At 39.5% G+C, this 27,660-nt stretch overlaps 1 protein-coding gene across 3 annotated transcripts in view; it reads left to right on the forward strand.

Annotated features, from left to right (window-relative positions):
• Positions 1 to 278: 278 nt before the first annotated feature.
• The window catches only part of METTL14 (methyltransferase like 14), a 38,295-nt gene continuing 10,913 nt past the window's right edge, over positions 279 to 27,660 (forward strand). Inside the window, exons 1-7 of one of the 3 annotated variants that reach the window (XM_034772961.1) lie at positions 279 to 412; positions 1,299 to 1,387; positions 2,479 to 2,566; positions 12,408 to 12,599; positions 13,286 to 13,373; positions 23,697 to 23,787; positions 25,542 to 25,683. In XM_034772961.1, the coding sequence (XP_034628852.1) occupies positions 341 to 412; positions 1,299 to 1,387; positions 2,479 to 2,566; positions 12,408 to 12,599; positions 13,286 to 13,373; positions 23,697 to 23,787; positions 25,542 to 25,683 (762 nt within the window). In that variant the 5' untranslated portion in view covers positions 279 to 340. Of the gene's footprint in view, positions 413 to 662; positions 759 to 1,298; positions 1,388 to 2,478; positions 2,567 to 12,407; positions 12,600 to 13,285; positions 13,374 to 23,696; positions 23,788 to 25,541; positions 25,684 to 27,660 lie in introns of those variants that run through there. The other 2 variants (XM_034772962.1, XM_034772963.1) reach the window with 2 other exon arrangements.

Genomic DNA, 27,660 nt, shown 5'->3' on the forward strand with positions numbered 1-27,660 from the left:
GGATAGGTGAGTGACACTGAGGTAGCGACAGACCGTGGTGGTGGCTGGTATGAGGCCATGTCATCCTGGGGCACTTGGCCCCTCCATCCCTGGTGCCCGTTTACTAACAGACACATAACACAGTCTAGCCACAACCACCACAGCTGCACAGGCGAAGAGCGGGCATCCCAGTGTTCTTGCCCTGAGCAAAGATGGCCGCCGGGGTGGGGCAGAGAGCAACTGGCTGCGTCACGTCGTGAGCGCGCTTGGGACTCGGCCTGGCGGAGTCTCCGGAGAAGTTAGGGCAGGAAGCGGAAGTGACGTTTTAAAGACGCGCCCGCGGCGAGCCCGCCTCGGTTGCATGGCGATGAACAGCCGGCTGCAGGAGATCAGGGAGCGACAGAAACTGCGCCGGCAGCTCCTGGCCCAGCAGGTAGCGGATTAGGCATGAGGGAATGTAGGGGCCGGGCCGGAGCACTACCGGCGAGCAGCTCCCGTCGGGAGTCACCTCTGGGGGCCGGGGGGAGGGGTGTGTCTCTCAGCTGCTCTGACCCCGCCCACGCAGCTGCGGCAGGCGCGCTAGGCCTAGCGATGGCAGGTGCAGGTTTGCCCAGTGCGCCTCCCTGTGACGTCATTACCCCGCGGGCCCTGGTTAGGTCCCGAGGGGGGGGGGGGGGGGTGGCGGCGGCGGGGGGGGATGCGCCCGGCTGCGGGCGCGGGGAATGTAGCGTGCTCCGTGCCGTGCCCCCAAGCCCCGTCCCGACTCTGCTGCGCTGCTGGTTTGTGCTGACCGTAGCTCCGGGAGCCAGTGTCTGAGTAACTGTTGCATTGCGAGGGGCAGGGCCGGCTCTAGGATTTTTGCTGCCCAAATCAAACACAATTGTGGCTGCCCCCCCTTCTTTAATTACCCCACCCCCGGCCCCGCCTCAACTCCGCCCCTTCCCCAAATCCCCAGCCCTGCCTCCTCCCCCCAGGCTCTCAAGCCTAGGAGGGAGGGAGGGGGAGAAGCGGGGCGCGAATCAGCTGTTTTGTGCGCTGTGGCAGCAGCAGCAGAGGTGAGCTAGGGCGGCCGGGGCACATTTTTAGGGGTGGCATTCTGGTGCCGGTCATGCTGCCCCTAAAAATGTGCTGCCCCAAGCACCAGCTTGTTTTGCTGGTGCCTAGAGCCGGCCCTGGCGAGGGGTCAGAGATTGGAGCCTCCCAGGTGCAGAAACTAGCCGGCTTAGCTTGGGTTTGAGGTTGTTGTGGCAGTTATTTTTTGCTTGGCTGTACTTTTTGCCTGAATATGTATGTGTGTATGTGTATTGCCTTTCCTTCAGTTGGGAGCTGAAAGTGCGGATAGTATTGGTGCCGTATTGAACAGCAAAGATGATCAGAGGGAAATCGCTGAAACGAGAGAAAACTGCAGGTTTGTATTGAAGCAGTTTTCTGTTAGAAATCAGTTTTTGCTCAAAAAACAACAACACAAAACTATAGTTTTTGAAAGAAGGGGAGAAGAGAGCAGGATCAGTTTCATAAGACAAGCATTTTTTCCCCCATCCAGGTTAACAAAAGTAAAGAAATGTTAGTCCGCATCAGAAAATAAAAATTAAGAAAAAATTCACAATCACAGGCTTGTGGTTATAAATCTCACTGTCTTACTGAGATTCTTTATCTGTTCTAAAAATAGCCTTGCTATAGTAGTGTTCATACTTTTCCTACGTTTACAGAATTCCATTCTTCCCACTTGTGATTGCAAAGGGAAACCTTAAAACAGCTCTTAATTCAGTATGAGAGATGGCTTTGTTAGATCTGTTTAAGTAGCACTTGGTAAAATGGTGGATGTTGAACTGAAGTGGTTGTTACCCAGTCCCGGAGGACCATAAAAACAAAAGGTAAAACTGTAGAACACACATCAAAACAAAAATAGTAAAAGAAATACCTTAGCCAACCAAGTTGTAACAATGTTGGAGCCAAATCATACTTACCATAATCACAGAAGAAATCCTTTTGATGTGATTGACTGCTTGTTTGAGTAAGGAAAGCAGGATTTAGCCCCCATCTTCAAACTAATCCTTGGAGACAAAAACTAATTTCAATTACCCCAGATTTACACTGATGAAATTCTGACTTCAGTAGGAATGATTACTGGATTTACACTGCTTCAAGTGACCTAATAATCTGACCATTAGGGTCCGGCCAGTTTGAACACTGCAAAGTAAATGTGTTGTTTTATGGTTCTAACAATATAAACAATTAAGAAAATAAGATAGAACTCTTTAAAAGACCACAGGACCCTCTGTTGCTCTTTAAGAGTTCTTTTGTCAGAAAGCTGCCCCAGTATGGCATTATGAGAGAAGCGGTCCCAAGCCATTTTAGGCTCTAGATTAAATCCAGGCTCTTAAAATTCAATTCAGTAACCAATATGCACCTTTTGCAGATCCCAGATTGTGAAATATGTTCTAATGTAGTGAAGAAGAGAAATTGCTTTAAATCTATGACTTTCCTATATGTTTTTAGGGCTTCTTATGATACTTTAGCACCAAATGCAAAACGGAAATATCCAGATGAGGGAGAGGCTGATGAAGAAGAAATTGAAGAATATAAGGTAAAAAGACAGTCCAAGAAACAGACATTTTTTTAAAGTGGTGAACTTTCTGTGCTGAATGATAAAATATTAGTTTGTGGGAAACTTATTTCAGAAAGTCAGTCACTAAAACGGTTAGATTACACTGGTCTACAATTTTTGAGAAGTCGTCTGCTTCAGAGATAAAATGTGCTATTTATGTATTTTGATGTGCTGAATTCAAATATGACAATTAAAACAACTGGCTACTGTTTCTAAGATATTTAAGTTTTTACATTTTATGTCTATGTATATTGTGTAGATAGTAGAGTTTTAATCATAAATTGTAAACCTAGGTCTTTTCATGTGTTTATGGTTGCTTTACATGATGATATGTCACCTGTCCTGTTTATGTAACACTTTAAAAATCAGCAAAAGGGTTATATTAATAAAATTTATTATGAAACAAAAGCCAAAAAACAATTCTGTACATAGTTTAGTCCTATTCAGTGTCTACTCGGCGCTTCTTGGCTTGTCTCTTGTATTCATTAAATGGAGCATCTCTTGTCACTGTCCAGCAATAATCTGCAAGCATTGATGGGCTCCATTTGCCCTGATAGCGTTTCTCCATTGTTACAATGTACTGGTGAAATTGCTCGCCATGCTTGTCGCTCACTGCTCCGCAGTTCGGTGGAAAAAAATCTAGATGAGAGTGCAAAAAATGTATCTTTAGTGACATGTTGCAACCAAGGCTTTTGTATGCCTTGAGGAAGTTTTCCACCAACCACCTGTAGTTGTCTGCCTTGTTGTTTCCGAGAAAATTTATTGCCACTAACTGGCACTACCATGCCGTCTTTGCCTTGCCACGCGATGCATTTGACCATGCACTATCTCGAAGAAGTTCACAAATCTGAGGACCAACAAAGACACCTTCCTTTATCTTAGCTTCACTTAACCTTGGAAATTTTCCACGGAGGTACTTGAAAGCTGCTTGTGTTTTGTCAATGGCCTTGACAAAGTTCTTCATCAGACCCAGCTTGATGTGTAAGGGTGGTAACAAAATCTTCCTTGATTCAACAAATGGTGGATGCTGAACACTTTTCCTCCCAGGCTCCTATGACTGTCGGAGTGGCCAGTCTTTCTTGATATAGTGGAAATCTCTTGCACGACTATCCCATTCGCAGAGAAAACAGCAATACTTTGTGTATCCAGTCTGCAGACCAAGCAAGAGAGCAACAACCTTCAGATCGCCACAAAGCTGCCACTGATGTTGGTCATAGTTTATGCACCTCAAAAGTTGTTTCATGTTGTCATAGATTTCCTTCATATGGACTGCATGACCAACTGGAATTGATGGCAAAACATTGCCATTATGCAGTAAAACAGCTTTAAGACTCGTCTTCGATGAATCAATGAACAGTCTCCACTCATCTGGATCGTGAACGATGTTGAGGGCTGCCATCACACCATCGATGTTGTTGCAGGCTACAAGATCACCTTCCATGAAGAAGAATGGGACAAGATCCTTTTGACGGTTACGGAACATGGAAACCCTAACATCACCTGCCAGGAGATTCCACTGCTGTAGTCTGGAGCCCAACAGCTCTGCCTTACTCTTGGGTAGTTCCAAATCCCTGACAAGGTCATTCAGTTCACCTTGTGTTATGAGGTGTGGTTCAGAGGAGGAGGATGGGAGAAAATGTGGGTCCTGTGACATTGATGGTTCAGGACCAGAAGTTTCATCCTCTTCCTCGTCTGACTCAAGTGAGAATGATTCTGGTGCATCAGGAACCGGCAGTCCTTCTCCGTGGGGTACTGGCCGTATATCTGATGGAATGTTTGGATAATGCACAATCCACTTTTTCTTCTTTGACACACCTTTCCCAACTGGAGGCACCATGCAGAAGTAACAATTGCTGGTACGATCTGTTGGCTCTCTTCAAATCATTGGCACCGCAAAAGGCATAGATTTCCTTTCCCTGTTCAACCACTGGCGAAGATTTGTTGCACAAGTGTTGCAGCATATGTGTGGGGCCCACCTCTTGTCCTGATCTCCAATTTTGCAGCCAAAATAAAGGTGATAGGCTTTCTTAACCATAGTGGTTATACAGCGTTTTTGTGACGCAAAAGTCACTTCACCACAAACATAGCAGAAGTTATTTGCACTGTTCACACAAGTACGAGGCATCTCTGCTCACTTTGGCTAAACAGAAATGTGTCCCTTTGCAAAATCAAACACTGACAAATAAGAGAGCACGATACTGTATGATTTCTAGAGCTGATATAGGGCAATTTGTTCAGCAGAGCGATGTAAGCTTTGTTATGATTGCATCATCCATGACTTCTAGGAATAACATGATGCAATTCATATCATGTATGATGCAATACCAGCTTCAGATTGCATCGTTCATTGTTTTGCCTAAAAAGCAAGTACTGTCCAAACCCAGTCATAGATTTATTCATAAATCCAGTCAAAGATGTATTTTAGTCATTTCTGGTTTAAATTGAAATCCCTTCCCTTTATAACTCACTTATCCTCCGCCATTCCCAAGTCAAGGGTCGTATATACTGACCCAATAGCATATCTTGAAAACTAGAGCCAATCAACAATTTTAAGCATCATTTTCGTTCTCAGTGACTCAGAATTAGTAAAGCTTGACTACATTTATTTCAGAAACATTTTGGCTGTAGAGCAGTGTTATATTTCATGCTGTTACCAGATTTGCCCGTTACTTGGTGGTACGCTCGTTTATTAGGGTTACTTTTCCGGGGCGGGGAGGGGGGAATGTCTATATCTATCCATGTACTGCTTGTCACTTGTGTTTTCATATGGAGCCCTACTTTTCCCTTTGCAAGTCCCCTCCTAATGGACCTATCCTGCAGGACCTAGGTTTCCCAGGGCTGGATTCCTCCAGCCCCAGAATCAGATGCACGCACGCACCAAGTCCATCAGTACTGTCAAGCTGACCCCTTATATGCCCCATGACTCAGTGGGCTGGGTCAAGTACGATTTCCAAGCTGCCACCCTTATATGCCATAGGTATTGTACCAGAATAGAGTAAGCCTGAGCAGGCTGGGTTAAACAGCACTTCCAGGTTGCCACCCTTATATGCCTCTGGACTCAGTAGTCTGGGTCAAGCAGCACTTGCAAGCTGCCACCCTCATATGTCATAGGTTCAGCACGTCCCTATCCCCACTTTCATGTTACAATTGTTCTGGTAGTAACCTACTTGATGAGCAAACCCCACAGTATGTTTGGGCGCTATAGGGATCTTTAGCTTAGGTAGAGGAACGTTGCTGCAGAGTAAATGAGGAAGCCAAAAACACAAAAGAGTAAAGTTCAGAGAGAGAGGGAGAGAAGCAACCAGCTTAACCATAAAAGTTATTTATTGAATAATACACCTCTACCTCGATATAACGCGGTCCAATATAACACAAATTCAGATATAACGCGGTAAAGCAGTGCTCCGGGGGGGGGGGGAGCTGTGCACTTTGGTAGATCAAAGCAAGTTCAATATAACCCGGTTTCACCTATAACGCGGTAAGATTTTTTGGCTCCCAAGGACAGCGTTATATCGAGATAGAGGTGTAATAATAACCACACACGGAGAGTCTAAACAAATGTAACAGTTACATTATTATATACCTGAAGTAGAAAAGAAAACAGAGAGAGAGCTGGGGTCTCACCACTCTATGAAGCTTGAACTGGTTGGGATTCCCAGGTGATGGTGGTAGCTCAGGGTCCTGAGTGCTGGAGACAGGCAGAGCCCCCCGCTCAATCAGTCAGGAGAAGCTGAAGTCCCAGTGGAACTGATGCAGAGTTTGGATCTAGGCACCAGAACACTTACTTGAGCGTGGGTAGGGTTTTTTGTAGGGAAACAACAATGGTTCAAGGGAGAACACTGGATTTGTTTATGGGTAAACTGATAACTCAAGGGTTTTCTTTAGGCTAGATAATAGGAACTGATCATTCCTGGCTTTGGGTGGTGTTCCATCAAGGGAGCTCACAATGCAATTAAGCAGTTACAGTATTTTGGATATCAGTCAAGGATTCATTACTAAAATTGGTCTGATAACTGCTGAACTGGGTGTGTGCAGGCATAAATTCATTAACATCTGGAGCAGAGATCCCCAATGATACAGTGCTTCCCTGCTTTTCTGGTCCCAGAATTCAGTGTGGTTCTTGCCTTGAAATCTGTTCTCCATTCTGTATGCTAATGGAGATGCCTCCCTGTCCCATTTTTGATGCAGATGAGGCTAGGGGAGTTGCCTTAATCCTGTCACCCTTGTCAGGAGGGGTTTATGTCTTCCACCGCCTTTTCATTGCTTTCTGATCGGTTTTGGTTCAAGCAGAGGCTGGAGGGTGGCGTTGGGGTGGGGCCTTCATGAGGCTGGATACTGCACCCTGGTTCCCCAAGAACACAGAGCTGACTGGTATCAGTGCTATTGATATGCCTCATGTAGGGGTGTTTAACATATATTAACAATGATTAGGTGTCTTCCATGGGTCTTTGAGCTAGCAAGGAAGCTTAGGTGATGATGAGAACCCCTTTGATGCAGTTGTACATGGTTCTAGTCTCGGTATATGGTAACATCTGAAACTTAATTATTTTTCTCATGGAAGTCGTTAGAATATGGGCACGATTACAGTGAGAATATGGGTGGTGTTGGAAGAGACAAGTTTGAATAGATGTGGAAGGGCAGAGTTACAGAGGGCCTTGACAGCACAGACAAATATGCAGGGTGGATTTGTTTTAAATCGCTAGTTGGAAGACTCGATTTAATCATGGTTTTCTATATAAAAATGCATTGTTGTTGGTTGTTATAACCTTAATAATACATATTCTTCATAACTCAGAGATAGATGTAGGTTTCATTTTTAGAAGGTACATACTATACATTTTTAAAGTGATTTATTTTGAAAACTTTTCAGATTAGTTTTACAGCTATATCAGAAAATGAATGATTGGTTATTTCATTTACCAAAGGTAATTGAAGCAGATATTTCTGAAGTCATTGGTAGGTGAACTATCTCCAATTCAACAGGTTAATCATTAATATTTGGAGGATTTTCTTGCAATGCTGTATTAGGAGGAGAACATCACCAGACAGACATTTAAATTGTTTACTTAATGTTGTTGTTTTAATCAAATAATTCTGGATTTTTTTCTTCAGCAGCAAACGTATATTATTTTAACAAAACAAGTAGGTGTCCCTTGCTTCTCACATTTATCTCTAGACTTCTTCTTGTCCAGATCTATTCCGCCCCCAACTTTCTGAAACTTTATACTTTTAGAGAGAGGTAAGGGGTTGACTCTGTGTACACAGATATGCAGAGGGACAGTAGAGTTGAGGTCTGTTATTTCTCACCTCAATATATTTATTTATTTAAAAACATTTTTTCTGTAAACAAGCACGTTACCTCTGGAGACACAAATCCACAGTTTGAGAACTGCAAAACTAAGCATCTCTGATGGTATCTTCTAGACTGAGCACTGAGTCCCATTGGGTAGATAGAAAGATTAACCTAAATAATCTATACAGAAGCTTGTGGAACCCCATAAGATTGGGTCCCTAATCCATGAACTATTGGAACTCGTTTACAAAACTTTTACATAAGAACATAAGAATGGCCATACTGGGTCAGACCAAAGGTACATCCAGCGCAGTATGCTGTCTACTGACAGTGACCAATGCCAGGTGTCCCAGAGGGAGTGAACCTAACAGGTAATTATCAACTGATCTCTCTCCTGCCATCCATCTCTACCCTCTGACAAACAGGCTAGGGACACCATTCCTTACCTAGCCTGGCTAATAGCCATGAATGCACTTAATCTCTATGAATTTATCTAGTTCTTTTTTAAACCCTTTTATAGTCCTAGCCTTCACAACCTCCTCAGGCAAGGAGTTCCACAGGTTGACTGTGCGCTGTGTGAAGAAGAACTTCCTTTTATTTGTTTTAAACCTGTTGCCCATTAATTTCATTTGGTGGTCCCTAGTTCTTATATTATGGGAACAAGTAAATGTCTTTTCCTTATTCACTTTCTCACTTTCTCCACACAACTCATGAGTTTATAAACCTCTATCATATCCCCCCTTAGTCTCCTCTCTTCTTTTCTTAAACATTACATGACTATATTGTCTCATACTATAGAATTAAAATTTATAATCCCTATTCCATGATGAGGTATCTTTGAGCTATAATGTATCTTAATTAAAACTATCTTTAGATATGCTTTTTCCTCAAAAAAGCATTTTATCAAAAAAATCTGATTTAAATAAAAAATATTTGATTTTTTTTTTAAATAATTGATTTTTATCCATCCTGTGAGTATGGTGGTAAAGGGTGAGCAAACCAGTAGACAGATTCAAAGAAAGGTGTGATGTAGTCAGAGGAATTGGCCAGGAACATGTTACTAGTAAGTTGTATGAAATGAAATTGTGTGATCTATGTGTTGAGAGGCCAAAGAGAAAGAGGTTGCAGTTACCAAAATGGGAAAAGAGTTGCTGGCCAAGAACAAATATTTTGTAGTACAAGCAAAATAGATTGAATTTTAAAAGTGTCAGGATTAGTTTGGGGTGAGGTAAGAGAGTTGAAGATGACCCATACCGTATGGGCTGAATGAGAGGAAGGATGAATGTTTTTGTGTTCAGCAATTGCAAAAGAGAGAGTTTGTTGGGAGGAGAGATCAGGAGTGTTTTTTGCCTATGTTTTGTTTAAGGCAGTGGTTCCCAAACTTGGTTCGCAGCTTGTTCAGGGTAAACCCCTCGCGGGGACCGGCCCACGCCGCTTCCTGCAGCTCCCATTTGTTGGGAACGGCGAACTGGGGCCACTTGTTTAAGGTGATAACAAGACATTAGGAGAAGTCAGGGATGATTATATTTTTACAAAGGAAATGGTGGTTAAAAGTTGTCTTCCATGCTCCCCCTTATTCTTGGGACACCTACCCCAAACGTATGTGGCAGCCTACTTCCTTCACTTCATTTAAGTGCTTCCTAAAAGTTCACGTCTGACACATCAGATAAATGATGGATAGAGAAAGGTTAAGCCAAAAAATGACTATCAAGATATCAAGTATCAGAGGGGTAGCTGTGTTAGTCTGGATCTGTAAAAAGCAACAGAGGGTCCTGTGGCACCTTTGAGACTAACAGAAGTACTGGGAGCATAAGCTTTCGTGGGTAAGAACCTCACTTCTTCAGATGCACTGCACTCCCAGTACTTCTGTTAGTCTCAAAGGTGCCACAGGACCCTCTGTTGCTTTTATCAAGATATGTGCATCTTACTGATTAGCTGTGATCTTATTCTTGTCACCATTGTCCTTCTCCCTTTTCCTTATTTTTCGATGACCCTCACTGCATTATGTCAAATAAATATATGTTGTTTGATTTGTGAGATGCTTAGTGTACTTTTGGGTGCACAAAAATAATAAATAATATTGGAATTGGGAGAGGCACTAAAACAATTGCTTAATGTTCATCTATGTATGTACAGTAAGCTAACTATATGTCCTGAAGAAAATACTTTAAATATGCCAAGGGCTCACCTTAGTTTACTTTATTTTATTTTTGCTTTCTTTGCTCCGTTCAGTGAATGTATCATTGGAATAAAACAAACTGACAAATCTATATAGACATTATCAATTATTTATTGTATGTTCTGTTAAACTGAATTGATTTCTCTCTAAAATATTTATGTGACCAAATCACATAAAATTCGTACACTGAGATTATTATCAGTACCATCTGAAAAAATACATAAAAACATACCCTTAATCAGCCTGTTGCTTTTAAAATGGGTGACCAATCTGTAACAGTATTGCTGCATTTAGAAAATAGCTAAGTACTCAAATAAAGCCTAATCCTTGCGACCTGTATAATGTTTAATTATTAACATGAGAATCTTGAAATTACCAATAGAACCACTATAATGGAGCAATGTACTGTCTTGTATAGATGCTGCAATTTTTCTAATGGGCAGGGAGATATTTATCTAATAAAACTTTGGCCTTCGTTTTTGCTTAATATTTTTCATTGTTAGCTTGAGCACGTTAAATTTACTAATTTAGTCTAGTCTTACAAGCTCATTGGTCTAAGCCTGAATCCCTATTAAATGTAAAAGTTAAAGTACTCCTTTTAAAAAAATGTCTGTGTACTAGACTGAATATTCCCCTTGGGGATGACACTAATAAACCTGTTATAGATTGATTTGCCATAGTACTGATTCAAGTTTTCCTGATTATCTCTCACTGCAGTCTGGACCTGCAATACTCCGAGAGCTATAGTGATCATAGATGGCTAATAATGCCTAATTATGTTGTGGTTTTGTTATACAGACAAAAATCTGCCAAGTGAATAATAGAGACTAAAAAGCTTATTGTGTTATCTAAAACAAGGTTGAGCCTAGCTTTTCAGAAATGAGAAGTAGTGCACTAAATCATTGCCCCACCCAGACACTTGGGAATTTCTGATACTGAAATCACATTGCTTAAGATAGAAGAGCCTTAGCTAGTAATGTAGATAATTCACTAATGTCTAGTTTCCATATTAACATTACTGAAGTAAAAGTAAATAAAGAGCAACTTCTACTTTTTGAATACAAAGTCATTTTTTTTTTGTGTTTCAGGGGTTGTCGTTTCAGAAATCCTGTCTGTAGCAATGATATTTTTCTCCTCTGTGCCATTTTAAAAAAATTAACGGCTAGGCTTAAGGAATAGAGAGGTATTTTTATGTTGGCATTTCTCAAATTGTGTTCTGTGAACTGCTGATAGATCACACGATGCTACTTCTACTTGCTACTAGCTGCTGTAGCCTATTTTACTATTTGTATTGCTATAGAAGCTAATCAGTTTGGGGGTCCCATTGCCTCGGCAAACCATATGAACAAAAAAATTAAACATTCCTTGCTCCCAAGGGGAGCTTGCAATCTAAGGCCTAGACCCCACAATCAACTTTAGGTGAGCAGACCACCATTGACATGGGGCTTAAATAACTACAGAAAATCAAGAGATTGGGGACAGGGGAAGAGGGGCATAACTTCTGGGGGGAAATTGGTGAGGGATACCCAGGTTCAAAGATTTAACAACTGTCCCAGTGAATTTCTGTAATAGGCCCATTTTTGTTTTTAAGACCAAAAAATTAACCATTTTCCCTTATTGTATGTTTTCAATTATTATATGAAACTAAAGAGAGGGTTGACTATCCTGTATTTTCTCCCAGTGTAGTTACTCTGAAGATGCATGATAAACCCATTTGGTTTAAACAGGGCAGGTGACAGGAGCTTGTGTTCACAAGTAATATGCTGAGAGTGATATACTGAGCAGAACCGACTTCTGCTCTGGACACTGTTGTACTTTAGATTGTGAACGTACCAGATTGGCATCCTTCTAGTTTTGTAGTCTTGAGTGGGAGCATGCATACGTGATGATTACCTTACAGGGAAAGGAAATTTCTTGCAGTTCTTTAAAGGTGGCATTCTCTCTTGATCCACAGTTAGCCAGTCACCCTTTTTGTAAAAGCTTTGAGTTGTTTGTTGGTTAGGCATTTTTTAAAGATATGTGTTGGCTTGTATGATGGACTGTGGTGACTCGTTAATGCATGGGCAGTAATTCACAAGAGGGAGTTTGAATTACTGAAGCTTTCCAGTTTCCCCTGCACAAAAAATTACTTTAGTGTGTATAGATAAAAAGGGAGTGTAAACTCTTCAGGACAGTGCATATATTAATGGTGCTTCATAAATGCTGCTTATCTTGTTACTTATTTTCAAGGTCTTGTTGGTAACCCAAGCTAATTAGTAATGAGAGAAAGAGTGCCCTTTTTGGCAACATGTCAGTTAAATTTCTTTTCCGAAACTGGCATTGGAAACATTCATGATCTACTGTTGCAGGAGGCTTATATTCATAGACAGCCCACTTCTTCCTTCATTAAGAAGCGGAGTCATAATGAAGAGAGAAACAGCATGTGCCTACATGCATATAAAATCTGCTTTATTCCAAAGGATGAAGTAGAGCTGCATCAAGATGAAGAGAACCTGCCCTATGAAGAAGAGATTTACAAAGATTCCAGTACCTTTCTGAAGGTAAGCTACCTTTGCACCTTGCAATCATTGCGCTCCCATCATGTGGTTGCATTAAGCTGTCTCGACAACTGAAGAGGTTTGAAATATTTTATGGGATGAACTTATGCCTCTGATTACAAGGTTAATGAAGGGTCTTTATGGATGACATGAAATTAACACTTGGCCTTTCATGAATAATTTAATCACTTGGCCAATATCTGACTCAAGAGTGCAGGTTATCAGCCTGTTCTATTTTTCTCCTGTTTCAGGCTTGCAGCAAACCATAGTACAGTGAACGTGTGCCAGTGGCTAAAACTTATAGTAAAACATAACTTGTGTATTGTGGAATCTTTACAGTGTAGAACAGGGGTTCTCAAACTGGGGGTTGCGAGGTTCTGACATGGGGAGTCGTGAGCTATCAGCCTCCACTCCAAACCCCACTTTGCATCTAGCATTTATAATGGTGGTGTTAAATATATAGAAACGTGTTTTTAATTTATAAGGGGGGGTCGCACTCAGAGGCTTGCTATGTGAAAGGGGTCACCAGTACAAAAGTTTGAGAACCACTGGTATAGAATGATATGTTGAGGAAGAGGCAGAACAGTATTTTGTAAGCTAGAAACTTTTCGCCGTGTGGTATGTAAAATCAGTTGGAAATGTGCATGGCCTGAATCATCTCTCTCCCTTTTTGTTCCTTTTTTCTATAGGGAACCCAGAGCTTAAATCCTCACAATGATTATTGTCAACACTTTGTGGATACAGGACACAGGCCGCAGAACTTTATCAGAGATGTGGGTATGTCAGAATAGCCCAAACAATCAACTAAGAAAGTTTCTTGCTGTTTGCTGTAATATAGCTTCACCTCTTCCTCCCGACCCCCTTCCTCCCCCCCAAAATGTAATTGCTTGTATTTGGGCATGCTCTCTTTTTTGGTATTGAAAATAAGAAAGGGAATGGAAGAGAGTCTTTCTGTTCTTCCATTTATAAAATTACCCGGGACTGTTTCTGTCATATCAGTTATATAGAGGTAGGAAGATGCTATTGCCAACTTTATTTTAAACCATTTAGTTTTAAAAGCTTTTTAACTGGTGAATTTCATGTTCTAGTGTGGTGTAGTGCAGTGGCTTTTAACCAGGGGTCTGAGAGTCGTTTCAGGGGGGCTGCGGGGCCCCAGGGCTGAAACCTGGAGCTCCACATCCTGGAGCCCATGTGGGGCTGAAGCCAGAAGCCACGGGACTGAATCCTAAAGCCTAGGTACCCCCCCCAATGGGGCTGAGTCACCCCCTTTGAGGTATAATTTTTGGTTGCCTCCCCAACCCGGACAGGCTGGGTGGCCTGCTGAGGAGAGTCGGGGTGAAGGTGGTGTTGCCTCAGTGGACTCCACCGTGCGGAGCTGGCCTGAGCCCTGCTTGCCCTTGCTCCCCCAAACCCCAATGGAAGTCAAACTACGCCTATGCCTGAGGGCCTCTCTACCCCCCAAACTGGGCCCTGGAGTTTTATAGCACGCTGGGGGGAGGTGCGGGGTGGGGGTGGGGGTAGGGGAGAGATCTTACAAAAAAAAAAAAAAGGTTGAGAATCCCTGGTCTAGTGGACTGATCAACTGTCCCTAGGTCCCACGGACAGTTTTTTAATCTTGGTTTAGTGATAGGTTTCACTGTGCTGCCCCAGAGAACTCCTTTGACATATGTGCATTCCATATAAAATGGGAATAATACTTTGAAAAGTAAGTACATTCTGAGAATTCATTAGTAGGCCAAATTCATTACTAGTTTAGAAGAGCATAACTATTTAAGTCAGTGTAGTTTCACATGTTCAGGCCAATGCTGAATTTACTCTACTGTTTGAAAAGTGCTATGTAAGTGCTAACTGGCTCTGTGTTTTGAGTTTATAAAATTAAAATAACATCCTTTGGTCCTGTTCTCCAACATGGATGTCTCATGGCAACTTAGTTTAAAAAAAAAATCTCTGAAATGTATTATCTCACCTTGAACCAATTATAAGACTGTAAGATTTTCAGTGAAGGGATCGTGTGTTTGTACAGCTCTTAGCACATCTTAATCATGACATCTGGGTGCCACCTCAGTATAAATCTACTATCATAGTCTTCTGAACACTTCAAAAAATCTTTTGGCATAAGGTATTGAAATAAAAGGTTTTAGATAATTAACTGCTTTCCCGGATAAACAGTATATTCATCTTGACAACTCTGATTAGTGCTCTAAGAAAATCTGCATATTCTGAGTCAGGTATATCTATATTCAGCATGAAATGTTCATATGCTTGAAAGACTTATTTCACTAGTTTTACCAATTAGAGAGAATAATGAATAATCTGTATAGATTATAGGACTGGAAGGGACCTCGAGAGGTCATCGAGTCCAGTCCCCTGCCCGCATGGCAGGACCAAATACTGCCTAGACCATCCCTAATAGACATTTATCTAACCTACTCTTAAATATCTCCAGAGACGGAGATTCCACAACCTCCCTAGGCAATTTGTTCCAGTGTTTAACCACGCTGACAGTTAGGAACTTTTTCCTGATGTCCAAGCTAGACCTCCCTTGCTGCAGTTTAAACCCATTGTTTCTGGTTCTATCCTTAGAGGCTAAGGTGAACAAGTTTTCTCCCTCCTCCTTATGACACCCTTTTAGATACCTGAAAACTGCTATCATGTCCCCTCTCAGTCTTCTCTTTTCCAAACTAAACAAACCCAGTTCTTTCAGCCTTCCTTCATAGGTCATGTTCTCAAGACCTTTAATCATTCTTGTTGCTCTTCTTTGGACCCTTTCCAATTTCTCCACATCTTTTTTAAAATGCGGCGCCCAGAACTGGACACAATACTCCAGCTGAGGCCTAACCAGAGCAGAGTAGAGCGGAAGAATGACTTCTCGTGTCTTGCTCACAACACACCTGTTAATGCATCCCAGAATCATGTTTGCTTTTTTTGCAACAGCATCACACTGTTGACTCATATTTAGCTTGTGGTCCACTATAACCCCTAGATCCCTTTCTGCTGTACTCCTTCCTAGACAGTCTTTTCCCATTCTGTATGTGTGAAATTGATTTTTCCTTCCTAAGTGGAGCACTTTGCATTTGTCTTTGTTAAACTTCATCCTGTTTAACTCAGACCATTTCTCCAATTTGTCCAGATCATTTTGAATTATGACCCTGTCCTCCAAAGTAGTTGCAATCCCTCCCAGTTTGGTATCATCCGCAAACTTAATAAGCGTACTTTCTATGCCAATATCTAAGTCGTTGATGAAGATATTGAACAGAGCCGGTCCCAAAACAGACCCCTGCGGTACCCCACTCGTTACGCCTTTCCAGCAGGATTGGGAACCATTAATAACAACTCTCTGAGTACGGTTATCCAGCCAGTTATGCACCCACCTTATAGTAGCCCCATCTAATTTGTATTTGCCTAGTTTATCGATAAGAATATCATGCGAGACCATATCAAATGCCTTACTAAAGTCTAGGTATACCACATCCACCGCTTCACCCTTATCCACAAGGCTCGTTATCCTATCAAAGAAAGCTATCAGATTGGTTTGACATGATTTGTTCTTCACAAATCCATGCTGGCTATTCCCTATCACCTTACCACCTTCCAAGTGTTTGCAGATGATTTCCTTAATTACTTGCTCCATTATCTTCCCTGGCACAGAAGTTAAACTAACTGGTCTGTAGTTTCCTGGGTTGTTTTTATTTCCCTTTTTATAGATGGGCACTATATTTGCCCTTTTCCAGTCTTCTGGAATCTCTCCCGTCTCCCATGACTTTCCAAAGATAATAGCTAGAGGCTCAGATACCTCCTCTATTAGCTCCTTGAGTATTCTAGGATGCATTTCATCAGGCCCGGGTGACTTGCAGGCATCTAACTTTTCTAAGTGATTTTTAACTTGTTCTTTTTTAATTTTATCCGCTAAACCTACCCCCTTCCCATTAGCATTCACTATGTTAGGCATTCCTTCAGACTTCTCGGTGAAGACCGAAACAAAGAAGTCATTAAGCATCTCTGCCATTTCCAAGTTTCCTGTTACTGTTTCTCCCTCTTCACTAAGCAGTGGGCCTACCCTGTCTTTGGTCTTCCTCTTGCTTCTAATGTATTGATAAAAAGTCTTCTTGTTTCCCTTTATTCCCGTAGCTAGTTTGAGCTCATTTTGTGCCTTTGCCTTTCTAATATTGCCCCTGCATTCCTGTGTTGTTTGCCTATATTCATCCTTTGTAATCTGTCCTAGTTTCCATTTTTTATATGACTCCTTTTTATTTTTTAGATCGTGCAAGATCTCGTGGTTAAGCCAAGGTGGTCTTTTGCCACATTTTCTATCTTTCCTAACCAGCGGAATAGCTTGCTTTTGGGCCCTTAATAGTGTCCCTTTGAAAAACTGCCATGTCTGAAGATAACTGAATGATAGCATGCCTCTTTGATATTTGCTCTGACTTATTGTATAGCCATAAAAGGAATACAGAATAAATGGAATTGACATTGTTATTCTGGTGAGGTGTCATATGCCAGTGGCTCTCAACCTTTCCAGATTATTGAACCCCTTTCAGAAGTCTTTGTCTTGCGTATCCCCCAAGTTTAACCTCACTTCAAAACTACTGGCTTACAAAATCAGACATAAAAATCCAAAAGTGTCACAGCACACTATTACTGAAAGATTGCTTACTTTCTCATTTTTACCATATAATTATAAAATACATTGATTGGCATATAATTGTACTTATATTTCAGTGTATAGCATGTCAAGCAGTATAAACAAGTCATTGTATGAAATTTGAGTTTGGACTGACTTGGCTAGTGCTTTTTATGTAGCCTCTTGTAAAACTAGGCAAATATCTAGATAAGCTGATGTACCCCCGGAACACCTCTGCGTAACGCTAGTTGAGAACCATTGTCATATGTAGTCGGGTTCTTCTGTAGCAAAGAAACCTGTTTGAGGATCAGGTGAAAGGAGTCTATGGACAACTATTTCTCCAGATCCTCATACTTTGCAAACATAAGACTGGTAACCTCCTTTTTCTCGCTTGTTATAGGCACCAAACTCCACTTTGCGGCTTTTAAAACTTTTAATATCAATATTTAATAAATTTAGAACTTTTAAATAAAAAATTGGTAACTACTTAGGGTCCTGGGCACCATCCCAGTTTGTCCCGAGGCGGCAGCTCTTTAGGCATCAGAACAATATTTATGCTTTTGCACCTACTTTGTAGTTTAGCTCTGTTTATATCCGTATACTCTGGGAAATCTCTTTGATACTTGGGCCCACATCACAGTTGGAATATCTGACTGCCTCACAATCTTTAGTACAGGGTGGATTGATTTCAAATCAAAGTGATTTAAATCACCAAATGAAAAGTCTTGCTTTACTTCATTGATTTTAATCAACTTTTCCACTTGCACTTTGGTTATTTTCTAAAGAAAATCCAATCTCATTGGTTGCTATAACCATTAAAACATTTTGATTTACAGCTAAATAGAGCCTTTACTCAAGATTTGATCAATCTTTTTGCTACCTAGGAGGGTACACTATGACCATGAACATTTATTTAAGCAATTATATAGCTTAATATTTTCAGATTCTTATTACTGGTACATTTTTAGTGTGTTAGAAAATCATGAATGATATATTGGTCATTGGTAATTAACTTTTTGCTCATGATTTGTGTCAAGCTTCATTAGAATGGTAACTGGAATTTAATTAAACACACAAAGCAGCATATAAAATTTATTTTATATTAACAAAACAACCTTTAATATTTTGGATATATACACTTCTCTTATTAAAACATGTTTCATATTTACAACTAAATGATTTAATAAAGGCACAGAGGGATTAACTGTAGTCTGTGAATTAAACTGATTATTTAGATCAACCTGGGAAATTTTTCAAATATGCCTAAGTGAAAGATCCACCTTGCTTAAGTCTCTTGAAAATGAGACAACCATCTCTTAAATTACTTAGGCTGTCCTTCAGACTTTTAAAACTAGTGGATCTCCACCACTCCCTCTTTGTTTTTATTCATAGACTGGAAGAGAGAGACAAGTTTTCCTGCTTTTCAATTCCCAGTTGATTTCTCAACTTTGAATGAAGAAAATATTATTTCTGTGCCTGCAGAAGAGGTCACTGCAGTCAAAAGCTGGTTTAGCACTTACTTCAACAAACTCTGTTTCTGGGTGCTTAGCTAGGGACATCCACCAGTTCAGTACTGTGACTTTCTTTAAAACACCATCAGCAAACTTGTACTGCTTGAATGGTTCACCTCTAGCCCTGAAATTTATTATGGTTGGCATGGTTGATGGTAACGCCCATGTCGTAGCAGCTGCATCTTCAGCAGCTAGGCATCTAGCCTCATACTTTGGGTTGAGAATATTGGCAAGAAAATGAGGTGGAGTGAGTGCTTGATCCATCCCCTTTTTTTACTGCCTGCAGGTTGTTTTTTGGGTGTCTTTCTTCAATGACTCTGGAAGTTCTTTCTAAATTTCAATAGCATCAGCAATACAGAAGCAATCTTTCTGCAGTTTGTACAAGCTTTCAGTATTTTCAGCATATCTTCCACATTTCTCTTTAGTCTGATGTTGACTATTTTGACTGTGATAGTTCCATCTGTTTTGTCACGACTTTCTTCACAAATTGTCATCAGAATAGGCCTGTTCTTAATAAATAGCTCAAACCAGTCAACCACTGAATATCATTGTACATCTTGGGGAACAGTTAGTTTGGATCCTCCTGCTCTCATATGTGAAATTGAAGCAAAGTGGTTGTTAGGGAAGAATTTGCAATTTCAGCAACACTTTCCTTTATTCCTAGAATTGTACTTAAGTCTTTGGCTAAAAGATGCACCAAATGAGCACTAAGCCCATATAGTACAAGTTTCAGGTTCCCTTCATTATCTTCTCGATTTCTTCTTGACTTGCTACATTTGCAGCATTGTGATAAAGCCTATGTACTTGACGCTTGCATTTTTGTTCATAGTGTGTTGTAGCTTTTACTGCTGCTACTTTTATGTATTCTGCTGTATGGGTATTTCCTGATGTATTAGTTGTTTTTGTAAGATAGACAACCCCATCATCTGTTGTCTCACACACACATACTACTGGATCATTTTGTACGTTGGTTCACCCATCAAGACTCAGATTAATGAATTTCCTGTCAATGTTTTTCCTCAACACTGTTCAGTTTCCTTCTCATACACCGTATGCAGAAACCTTACAGCAATATCTACTTTGTGGAGTAGAGTGTAGCCTGATTGTGATGATTGAACCATGTCAATTAAATGTTTGTTCTGAACAAGATGAAAGGGAAAATTCGATGCATAAATTAACCAAGCAATCTTTTCATCTATGGAGACTTGCTGGAATCTGCCAGTCCTGATTATGAACCCATCCATGATTTTACTGGATGATGAAGAAAGTCTTTTTTGATAAAGGTATGGTACTGCCTGACGTATGTTCAGTTGCAGCATTGCTGGTGGTACCAGCCGGATGGCTCTGCAGTTAATGGTATTGGAGATGATGGACATTCATAAGCCCTATGTCTAAGCTGGACCCTGAAACAAAATGGTAAAATAAAGTCTCTCACTCAGAGTATTACTCAGTGCATTGCTTTAAAAGAAATTGTAAATGGAAGATCCTTCCTACTGCAGCTGTTTGTATTAGCGTTTAAATGATCTGATTTATTTAAATAGTTTTATAGGGAAAATAATTAATAAATTATAAGGATTATCTAAATCTATTTAAACCCTTATCTCTAGGAATTTACCAAACAGCTTTAAAAAAACATTTTTTTAAATTTTAAAATTCCTTATAAATTTTAAAAGTGCCTTATAAAATTTTAATTTAAAACAGGAAATCTTCATCTAGGATGTTTGATTATACTGATCGATTAAAAAAAATTGTTTGAGAAGTCCAACAGTAACATTAATTGATAAATACTTCCACAATAAACTAGCATGCCAGTTATATGTTGAACGCAAACATTTTGAAATTCATAAATAAGAATTCTACTCTAAACATCAATTTATGACAGTCTAAATTATTTATTCATATTGTGAGACATGGTAGGATCTCCATAAGAATGGTGCAAAAATAAGTTTACTAACCAGTTGATCCAGATTGTTCAGACATGTCCACATCATCATCTTCAAAGGCATTGCCTTCTGAGGACGATTTTTCATAACATTTCATTCTGACAATCACGCATTGCATCTCTTTGTTCCACTGTTTGCATTTGGCACGTGTTGCTTTTTTTACCCGGAGGTACAGGGAATTTCTTGAAAATATTCTCAAATATGACCTGCAGCCATGGCAGTTCTTTTTCCTACAGTTTCCAGGCGCTGAAATCAACATGAGACTGCACTCTCTGAAGGAATATTGTCCCTTTTTTTCCCCATAGTGTTCTGCTTTGACCCCTGTGTTGCTCTTTTCTGGTTGCACACTCTTCTCCTTCTCCTTCTCCCGTGGTACTTAACTACCCTCTCCTCTTCTCCCCCCATCCCCAGAGAAATAAAAGAACTAACAACAACCCAGAACTTCAGCTCCTGTAACCATCATGCCTTTTGCATTGCAGTATTTTATTTGTTTAGCAACAGTGAAGGAGTTAGTTGAGAAATTAATGGAATTCTATTTATTTGTATCTTTGTCCGTGTACACATGCAAGGAGACAGAACAAGGCTATTTACTGGAAGTGCCCAGAACCATCCAGAAGCAAGGTCTGGTAGTTAATGGGCAGATCAATGTTTTTTCATGAACCGGAGAGTAAGTTTCTATGATGGGTGGAGTCATAAATATTCATAATTTAAGAACTGAACCAGTTAGCGCTCGGGTCGGGAGAAGCTATAAAATAGGACAATGAGACAACACAGATAGATTCAGTGGATACATGATAGTGTCTCCAGGAGTCAGTGGCTGGGTCTGAATGCCTGTGATAACTTTGCCAGTCTCTTGCAGTCAGTAGTATAGCCCCTGTTTCCCCCACAGGATAAAGCCCTTACTTAATACAATACATGACCTATTGGGTCATAGTTATAAAGCTTGACAAAGGTTAGATGTTTTCCCTGTGGTTCTTTATATATAAAAGCGGCCTTTGACTCAAAGCTTTTGATAGAGGCTCATGGATTCATCATATTTGTTTTTTATTTTAATGTTTTAAGAGACTATAATTTGATCATTTGTATTAAATTCAGATTTCACTTTAAACAGATTTATTTTGAAAAAGGATTATATTTTGAACCTGGTTCTCTCAGTTCCTTGGCTACTGCCCTAACCATTGGACAATCCTTCTAATCAACTCTAGGCAGGTATTCAGAGTGCTAGCTGGGAATTGAGTGCCCAGAGGATATGCACGCAACAGCATGAGAGGCAATACACTCTGCCTGCGGAGCTGGGAGGAAGGCGGACTGGCTAAACTGATTACACGGACATGATTGTGGTGTCCTGTTGTTTCTGAAACAAATATGTTAAGCCAGTTACAAGAAGACAGTTGTGTGCCATACGAGGCAGCTGATAGGTATGATGCACTGTTAGCTGATCATAGTTACTAACTGAATATTAAACATATATGTAGACCCACACTGTATTTTTAGATGCAACCCTGACAGTAACTTCTTGATATATCTCTGTTGAAAGTTACAGGGTGCCTCAGCAGTACCGGTTCATTTCCATTGATTCCTTCTATTGCAAGATCAACTTTATCTTCTGATGTGATAGAACCTGCTTTTTTATTTTTATTTTAGTATCCATCACTTTTAAATTTTTAAATAGTCTCTTATTCATCCTTGAAAATCATCTTTTGGAAATACCCCTTTGCCCTCCGCTGGTTTGAGTTCCTACTGTCTGAGTTTTTGGCTTTTCCACCTCCCACACGCATTGTGCTGGAAGGCAACAAAATATCAGCTGTAACTAAAAACATAACTGTTTTAATGCAATGTGTAAATAAAGTATGTGTGAGAGAGGAAATAAAGATACTATTTGCATTTCATTGGATACAAATAGCTGTAATGTCAGCTGTGGTGGAGCTTAAGAACCTCTGATACCAATTTTTCCATGAAATTGGAGGCAGAGGCCAGAGCCACTATTCTTAATTAAAATAATCAGGACAAGAATTTTGATAAAAAATAAAGTAATAAAATAAATCTTTATGGTTTCCAAATCTCATAAGCTGACAAAGTAGACAAATTAAAAAAAGAAAAGCTTTGCAGGTCACTCATAAAGTTGAGCTAATATTCCTTTGGGGGAGGGAACTACGTCAGGATCTTTTTGTTTTCTCATATTTAGGGTACTACTAGGATTTACAAAAATATTTCCATTTAACTTCTTTTTTTTTTTTTTTTTTTGGTTGGAGGGGGATCATAGGGAGCAATGCTCACAGCCAGTGTTTAAATGCTAAGAGCATAACCGAGTATCTGTTTTACACATACCAGAGCCAAAATTATGCCTTTCTGATACAGGTTTTTAAAATTAAGTAATTAAGAAATGAAAACTTCTATGAAACTTTTGTGTATGCAAGTCTGGTAGTGTTACAATTAAACCTGGATTAAGTGACTGCCTAAGGGACCAGCCACAGTCAGTTTCCTATTAAAAGTAGTCTTTAAAGGTCAAACAGTTGTTCTGGAGACAGTAATATATATTTGTTACCACAAAATGTTTGTGTCCACCCTGCTTTAGTATACTTAATAAACTTAAACTAAAATTACAGAAAAAAACATAAAACAACTCTCTCCTACGTATTTCTTTTGCCCAAATTAATTTGAGCAAAAGTGAATCATGGGCTTCTAGAAAAATTTGGAGACTTTTGGACAAGATGTTATTCATAATCTTTTCTAATATTTCTATACTTTATTATTGTAGAGAAGTTCAGTGCATTGGAATATTGAGTAAGTTTGGGGATAGGTGACTGAATGAGGATAGCAGGCTTTTATAAAGTACTGGGGTAACCTGAACGGGTTGTTGATTGTGTTGAAGAGGGTGGTGGTTGTGTTCTTTGTAAATATGGGGAGTTACTAAAATATCTGACTCTACTTCAGAATACTTGTTGGGTTTGTCTGCTGTCTGTCTGTACAGGTTTCATTCTCACAGAACAGATTGAAAATTAACAAATTTTCTTATTTTCCCCAGGCTTAGCAGACAGGTTTGAAGAATATCCCAAACTTAGAGAGCTCATCAGACTAAAGGACGAACTAATATCTAAATCTAACACTCCCCCCATGTAAGTGTTTTTGTTAGAAACTGGTTTCTGCTCTCCAGACTCTCTTAATGTTAGCTGTCTGCTCCACAAATCTTTTTATCTTTCAGCACCTGTTTAAGATTTACACTTTCTATTTCTGGTTTGTGAATCTAAATTAAATCTGAATCCTAAATAGAATGCAACCATTTTATTTTGGATAATTTAATTTAGTGTTTAATTGATGTCTGTATATAAATTAGATTTTCTTATCAGAGCATGATGGTTTATGAAGCCTGAAATTTTTTTCTTTTGTAGACTGTGCTTTCAGCCTCATTGGGATGTAAACATACATCTGGCAGCCAAAAAGGAGAAATATGTATGAAAAAGCTTGACCTAGAACAATGTAGTTTCAAACCACAAGAAAACCTTTTTAAAGAAAATTTGACATTTTATTCAATATTCCGTGGCCAAAATATTGTGAAAATGTTGTTCTCACAATAAGTATCTTGTGTGAGATAGCATGTTAGAACTTCTTTGTTTTCTCCCAGTTCCTGCAGAATTTCAGTTGTATTTTAAAATATGCTATTTTTCTACCCATATGCTTGAACCTCATGAATGTGGACCAATACAGTATTGTACTGGCTTATTCTGTATCTAGAAAGAATAATTTTCTGTACTCCTTATTTATCGAATTAGCTTGATTGAAATCAGTTGGTTCCAAAATAAGAGCCGAGTAATGTGAACTACCGTCTTTTACCTCAGTGTGTGTTAACCTTGAAACCTAATGAAGATGATACACGTGTTAATGTTAATTGTTGGCTAATAAAGAATAAAATAATCATGGTGTTCTAAGATTATGGTAGCATTTTGCTTGCCATCACTCTTTGTCTCACTAATACAAAAATGGGTAAAATCCAACTGGGGCATTCCCTAAATAGATCAACCAAAACTTCGTAGGTATGGCCAGGAGGGATATTATTCCATAAATCAAACCTAGCAAGACTCTCATAATATTGTAGATTTAATTTTTCACAGAGATAGAACAGTAATTAGCAACTGGTGAGAAGGATAGGCTGTTTGTGAGCAGGAAATGGGACAAGTATTAAATCAGGACAAGTATTAAATCTGACATTTGAGTCCCAGAAATAGCTTGCTAAAAGCAAAATTTCTAATAGTGTTTTAAAACTGCATTCCCAATATGTAGAATGTAATTGGTCTCCATATATATAGAATTCATATAGTGCAGATAGAAACTATATATTTTAGCATTGCCAGTTGTCACTTTATATATACTGTTACCCCCCCCCCCCAATCAATCATAGCTGAACAGCAACTGTTTTTTCTTTCCTAAATGGAAATATTTTTCAAAAACATTCCATGTAAATGATTTGTACCTTGATGCTGTACCAGATAATGTATGGACAGTTGTCTAGCCCTCTTTCCTACTTGCTAGCCCTCAATCCTTATTGTTGTGTCTTAAAAGGACTCCTCTTTGAAAGTGTCATTAGTTTAGTTGTATTGGATTTTTATAGTGTAATGGTGTAGACCACATTTGGGAACCTTCTACTCTCCTGTTCATTATTCCACAAAATCCGTGTAGTCACTACAGCACTTGCTTATGTTCAAGGTAACTTTAATGTATTTTTACATGTATTTAATGAATTGTAGCCCCTGGAAACCAAGAGGAAAGACCTCTTTCCACTGATCCCCAGCAAGCGCTCTTCAAGTGGGAATTTGGGAACTGTAGTTCTACCTTCTCTAAGCAATTTGTCATAATTTATTATCTCTTTAAATAGGTATTTACAAGCAGACTTGGAGGCCTTTGACACTAGAGAACTAAAGTCCAAATTTGATGTGATTCTTCTGGAACCTCCCCTGGAAGAATACTATAGAGAGACTGGCATCACAGCCAATGAAAAGTGCTGGACTTGGGATGATGTAAGCTTTCTTTCTTACTATGCAAAAAGTTTTTGTGAATGCCTTATAAAATAGATTGAAGTGTAGATTTGGGTGTAAAGCATTTTTACATAGGATTTGTTTGAGAAAAGTGAGGTGTTGTAAAAACTAAGGTGGGGTGTGTATATATATATATATGTGTGTGTGTGTGTGTGTACACACTTAAATTGTTAAAGGTGACTCTCAAAGTGTTTCTTGATAACTAGGCTTATGTCCTTTTTTGCCCATCATGATGTATAAAGAAGGCCTGAAAGGGTTTTTAAAACAGTCCCCACACCCAAAAAAACCCCTTCATTTTTGCTGCTTGTTTTTAACCTTAGAAATCTTAGGAATAGCCAGTCTTGTCTTTCCTGGTTTTGCCAGAGGACTTCTTAGGGAGGTCTCAGATGTGTATTAGGATCACTTGCTCCTTACTTGAAGAGGTGCAATAATTGAATCTTTAACAGACATCCTTTCTCCCAAGTGTTCATTGTGCATTGGAGTTAAATAGGTATTAACAGAAAGCAACCAAAGCCCGCCATAATTTTGAAAAGTCTGATTAAAAATTATTCCCCTTAATTGTTGCTTCTCTTATGCCATTTTTACTAAATGTCAAGTCACCAGAGGCTTTTCCAAGATAGACAAGAACAGAATTTCTAATGTAAAAAACAAAGAAGGAAACTCCTTGATAAAACTTTCCAGACTTTATATCTGGAAAGACGCAAAAAATTATATAAATCCAGTTTTTACCTTTTGCAGGTCATGTTTACTGTAGTATTTATTTTATTTAAATGTATGCACTCTGCCTATGTTAGCACTAGGAAAATTAGACATAAAATACACTTTTAAAATGCCCTCCACTCAAAGTTAATGACGAAGAAAATCAAATCACCAACATATTGAAGAAGAAAATCACCTTGTTCTAATCTCAATTAGTTCTGAACTACGTCATTTCCCCTCAGTTATCCCATATGTTAACCTCCCGAGGAAAACCAGTGGGGTCTTGGGGCTTAGTTCTGTTACCCCAGTGCCTTGTCATTTAATTTTACACACCCGTGGCCATCTCAGTTCTTTGTCATGACTTAAGAGCACAGCTATGGCTTCTGTTCAGACATAGAGCCACAGACCAGTCTGCACGTGGAGATGTTCAGTGGGCACACGTGAAAGGCAAAAATAACAGAAGCAACTGGTAACGCAAACTTGCATCCATCTGTCATGAATGGGTTTGAAACAGTCGTTCCATACCCATGATGATAGATTTCCATATTAGGATTCAGTAAGAAAAAAGTTGAAGCAGTTGAGAAACATAACACATCAAATAATCTAGAGGAAAAAACAAAGTGTACAAGGAGAGCAACTTGTTATAAGTTTCACTGTTTTATCTTGCAGTAGTTCCTGTTGCATTATTATTTTTTGCCATTGCAGTAAATGAGACTTGGTTTGATGTATTAGCAAGTTACAGATGAATCCCTTCAACCTGCATGCAGCTGATAGTCTTTACATCTGAAGTTGGTTCACTCTAAATGTTACTTTTGTTTCAATCTTGAGACTTTTTTCTATTTAAACCTGGAAATGAAAGGAATGCCTCTCATATAAATGACTATTCATTGGCTAGGTCTTGTGACCAGTTTTAGATAAGTGAAGCAGAGTATTTCTGGGTTTAAACTGAGGATCACTGTTCTAAAATGTTCTGATTGCCATATAAGGCCCAGGTCAGTGTGAAGAGTAACAGAACATGTGGAAATGGATGGCACTGATTGGGTACTAAAATAATTTAAAATCCATTCTCCAGCAAATGTATTTGAAGGGTCACCAGTGAAGAGAATGAGGGTCTAGATAAACACCAGAAATATGTATTCTTAAGGTTGCCGTGGCAATGTTAAACATACATATGTTGTTCCTGATATAATCTGTGACCATACCACATATATTAAACAAAATCTTGATTCAGAAAGCCTTTAACATTGTTCCATTCTGTTT

The sequence above is a fragment of the Trachemys scripta genome, chromosome 5 (assembly GCF_013100865.1).
Source record: "Trachemys scripta elegans isolate TJP31775 chromosome 5, CAS_Tse_1.0, whole genome shotgun sequence".
Taxonomy (NCBI): Eukaryota; Metazoa; Chordata; order Testudines; family Emydidae; genus Trachemys; species Trachemys scripta.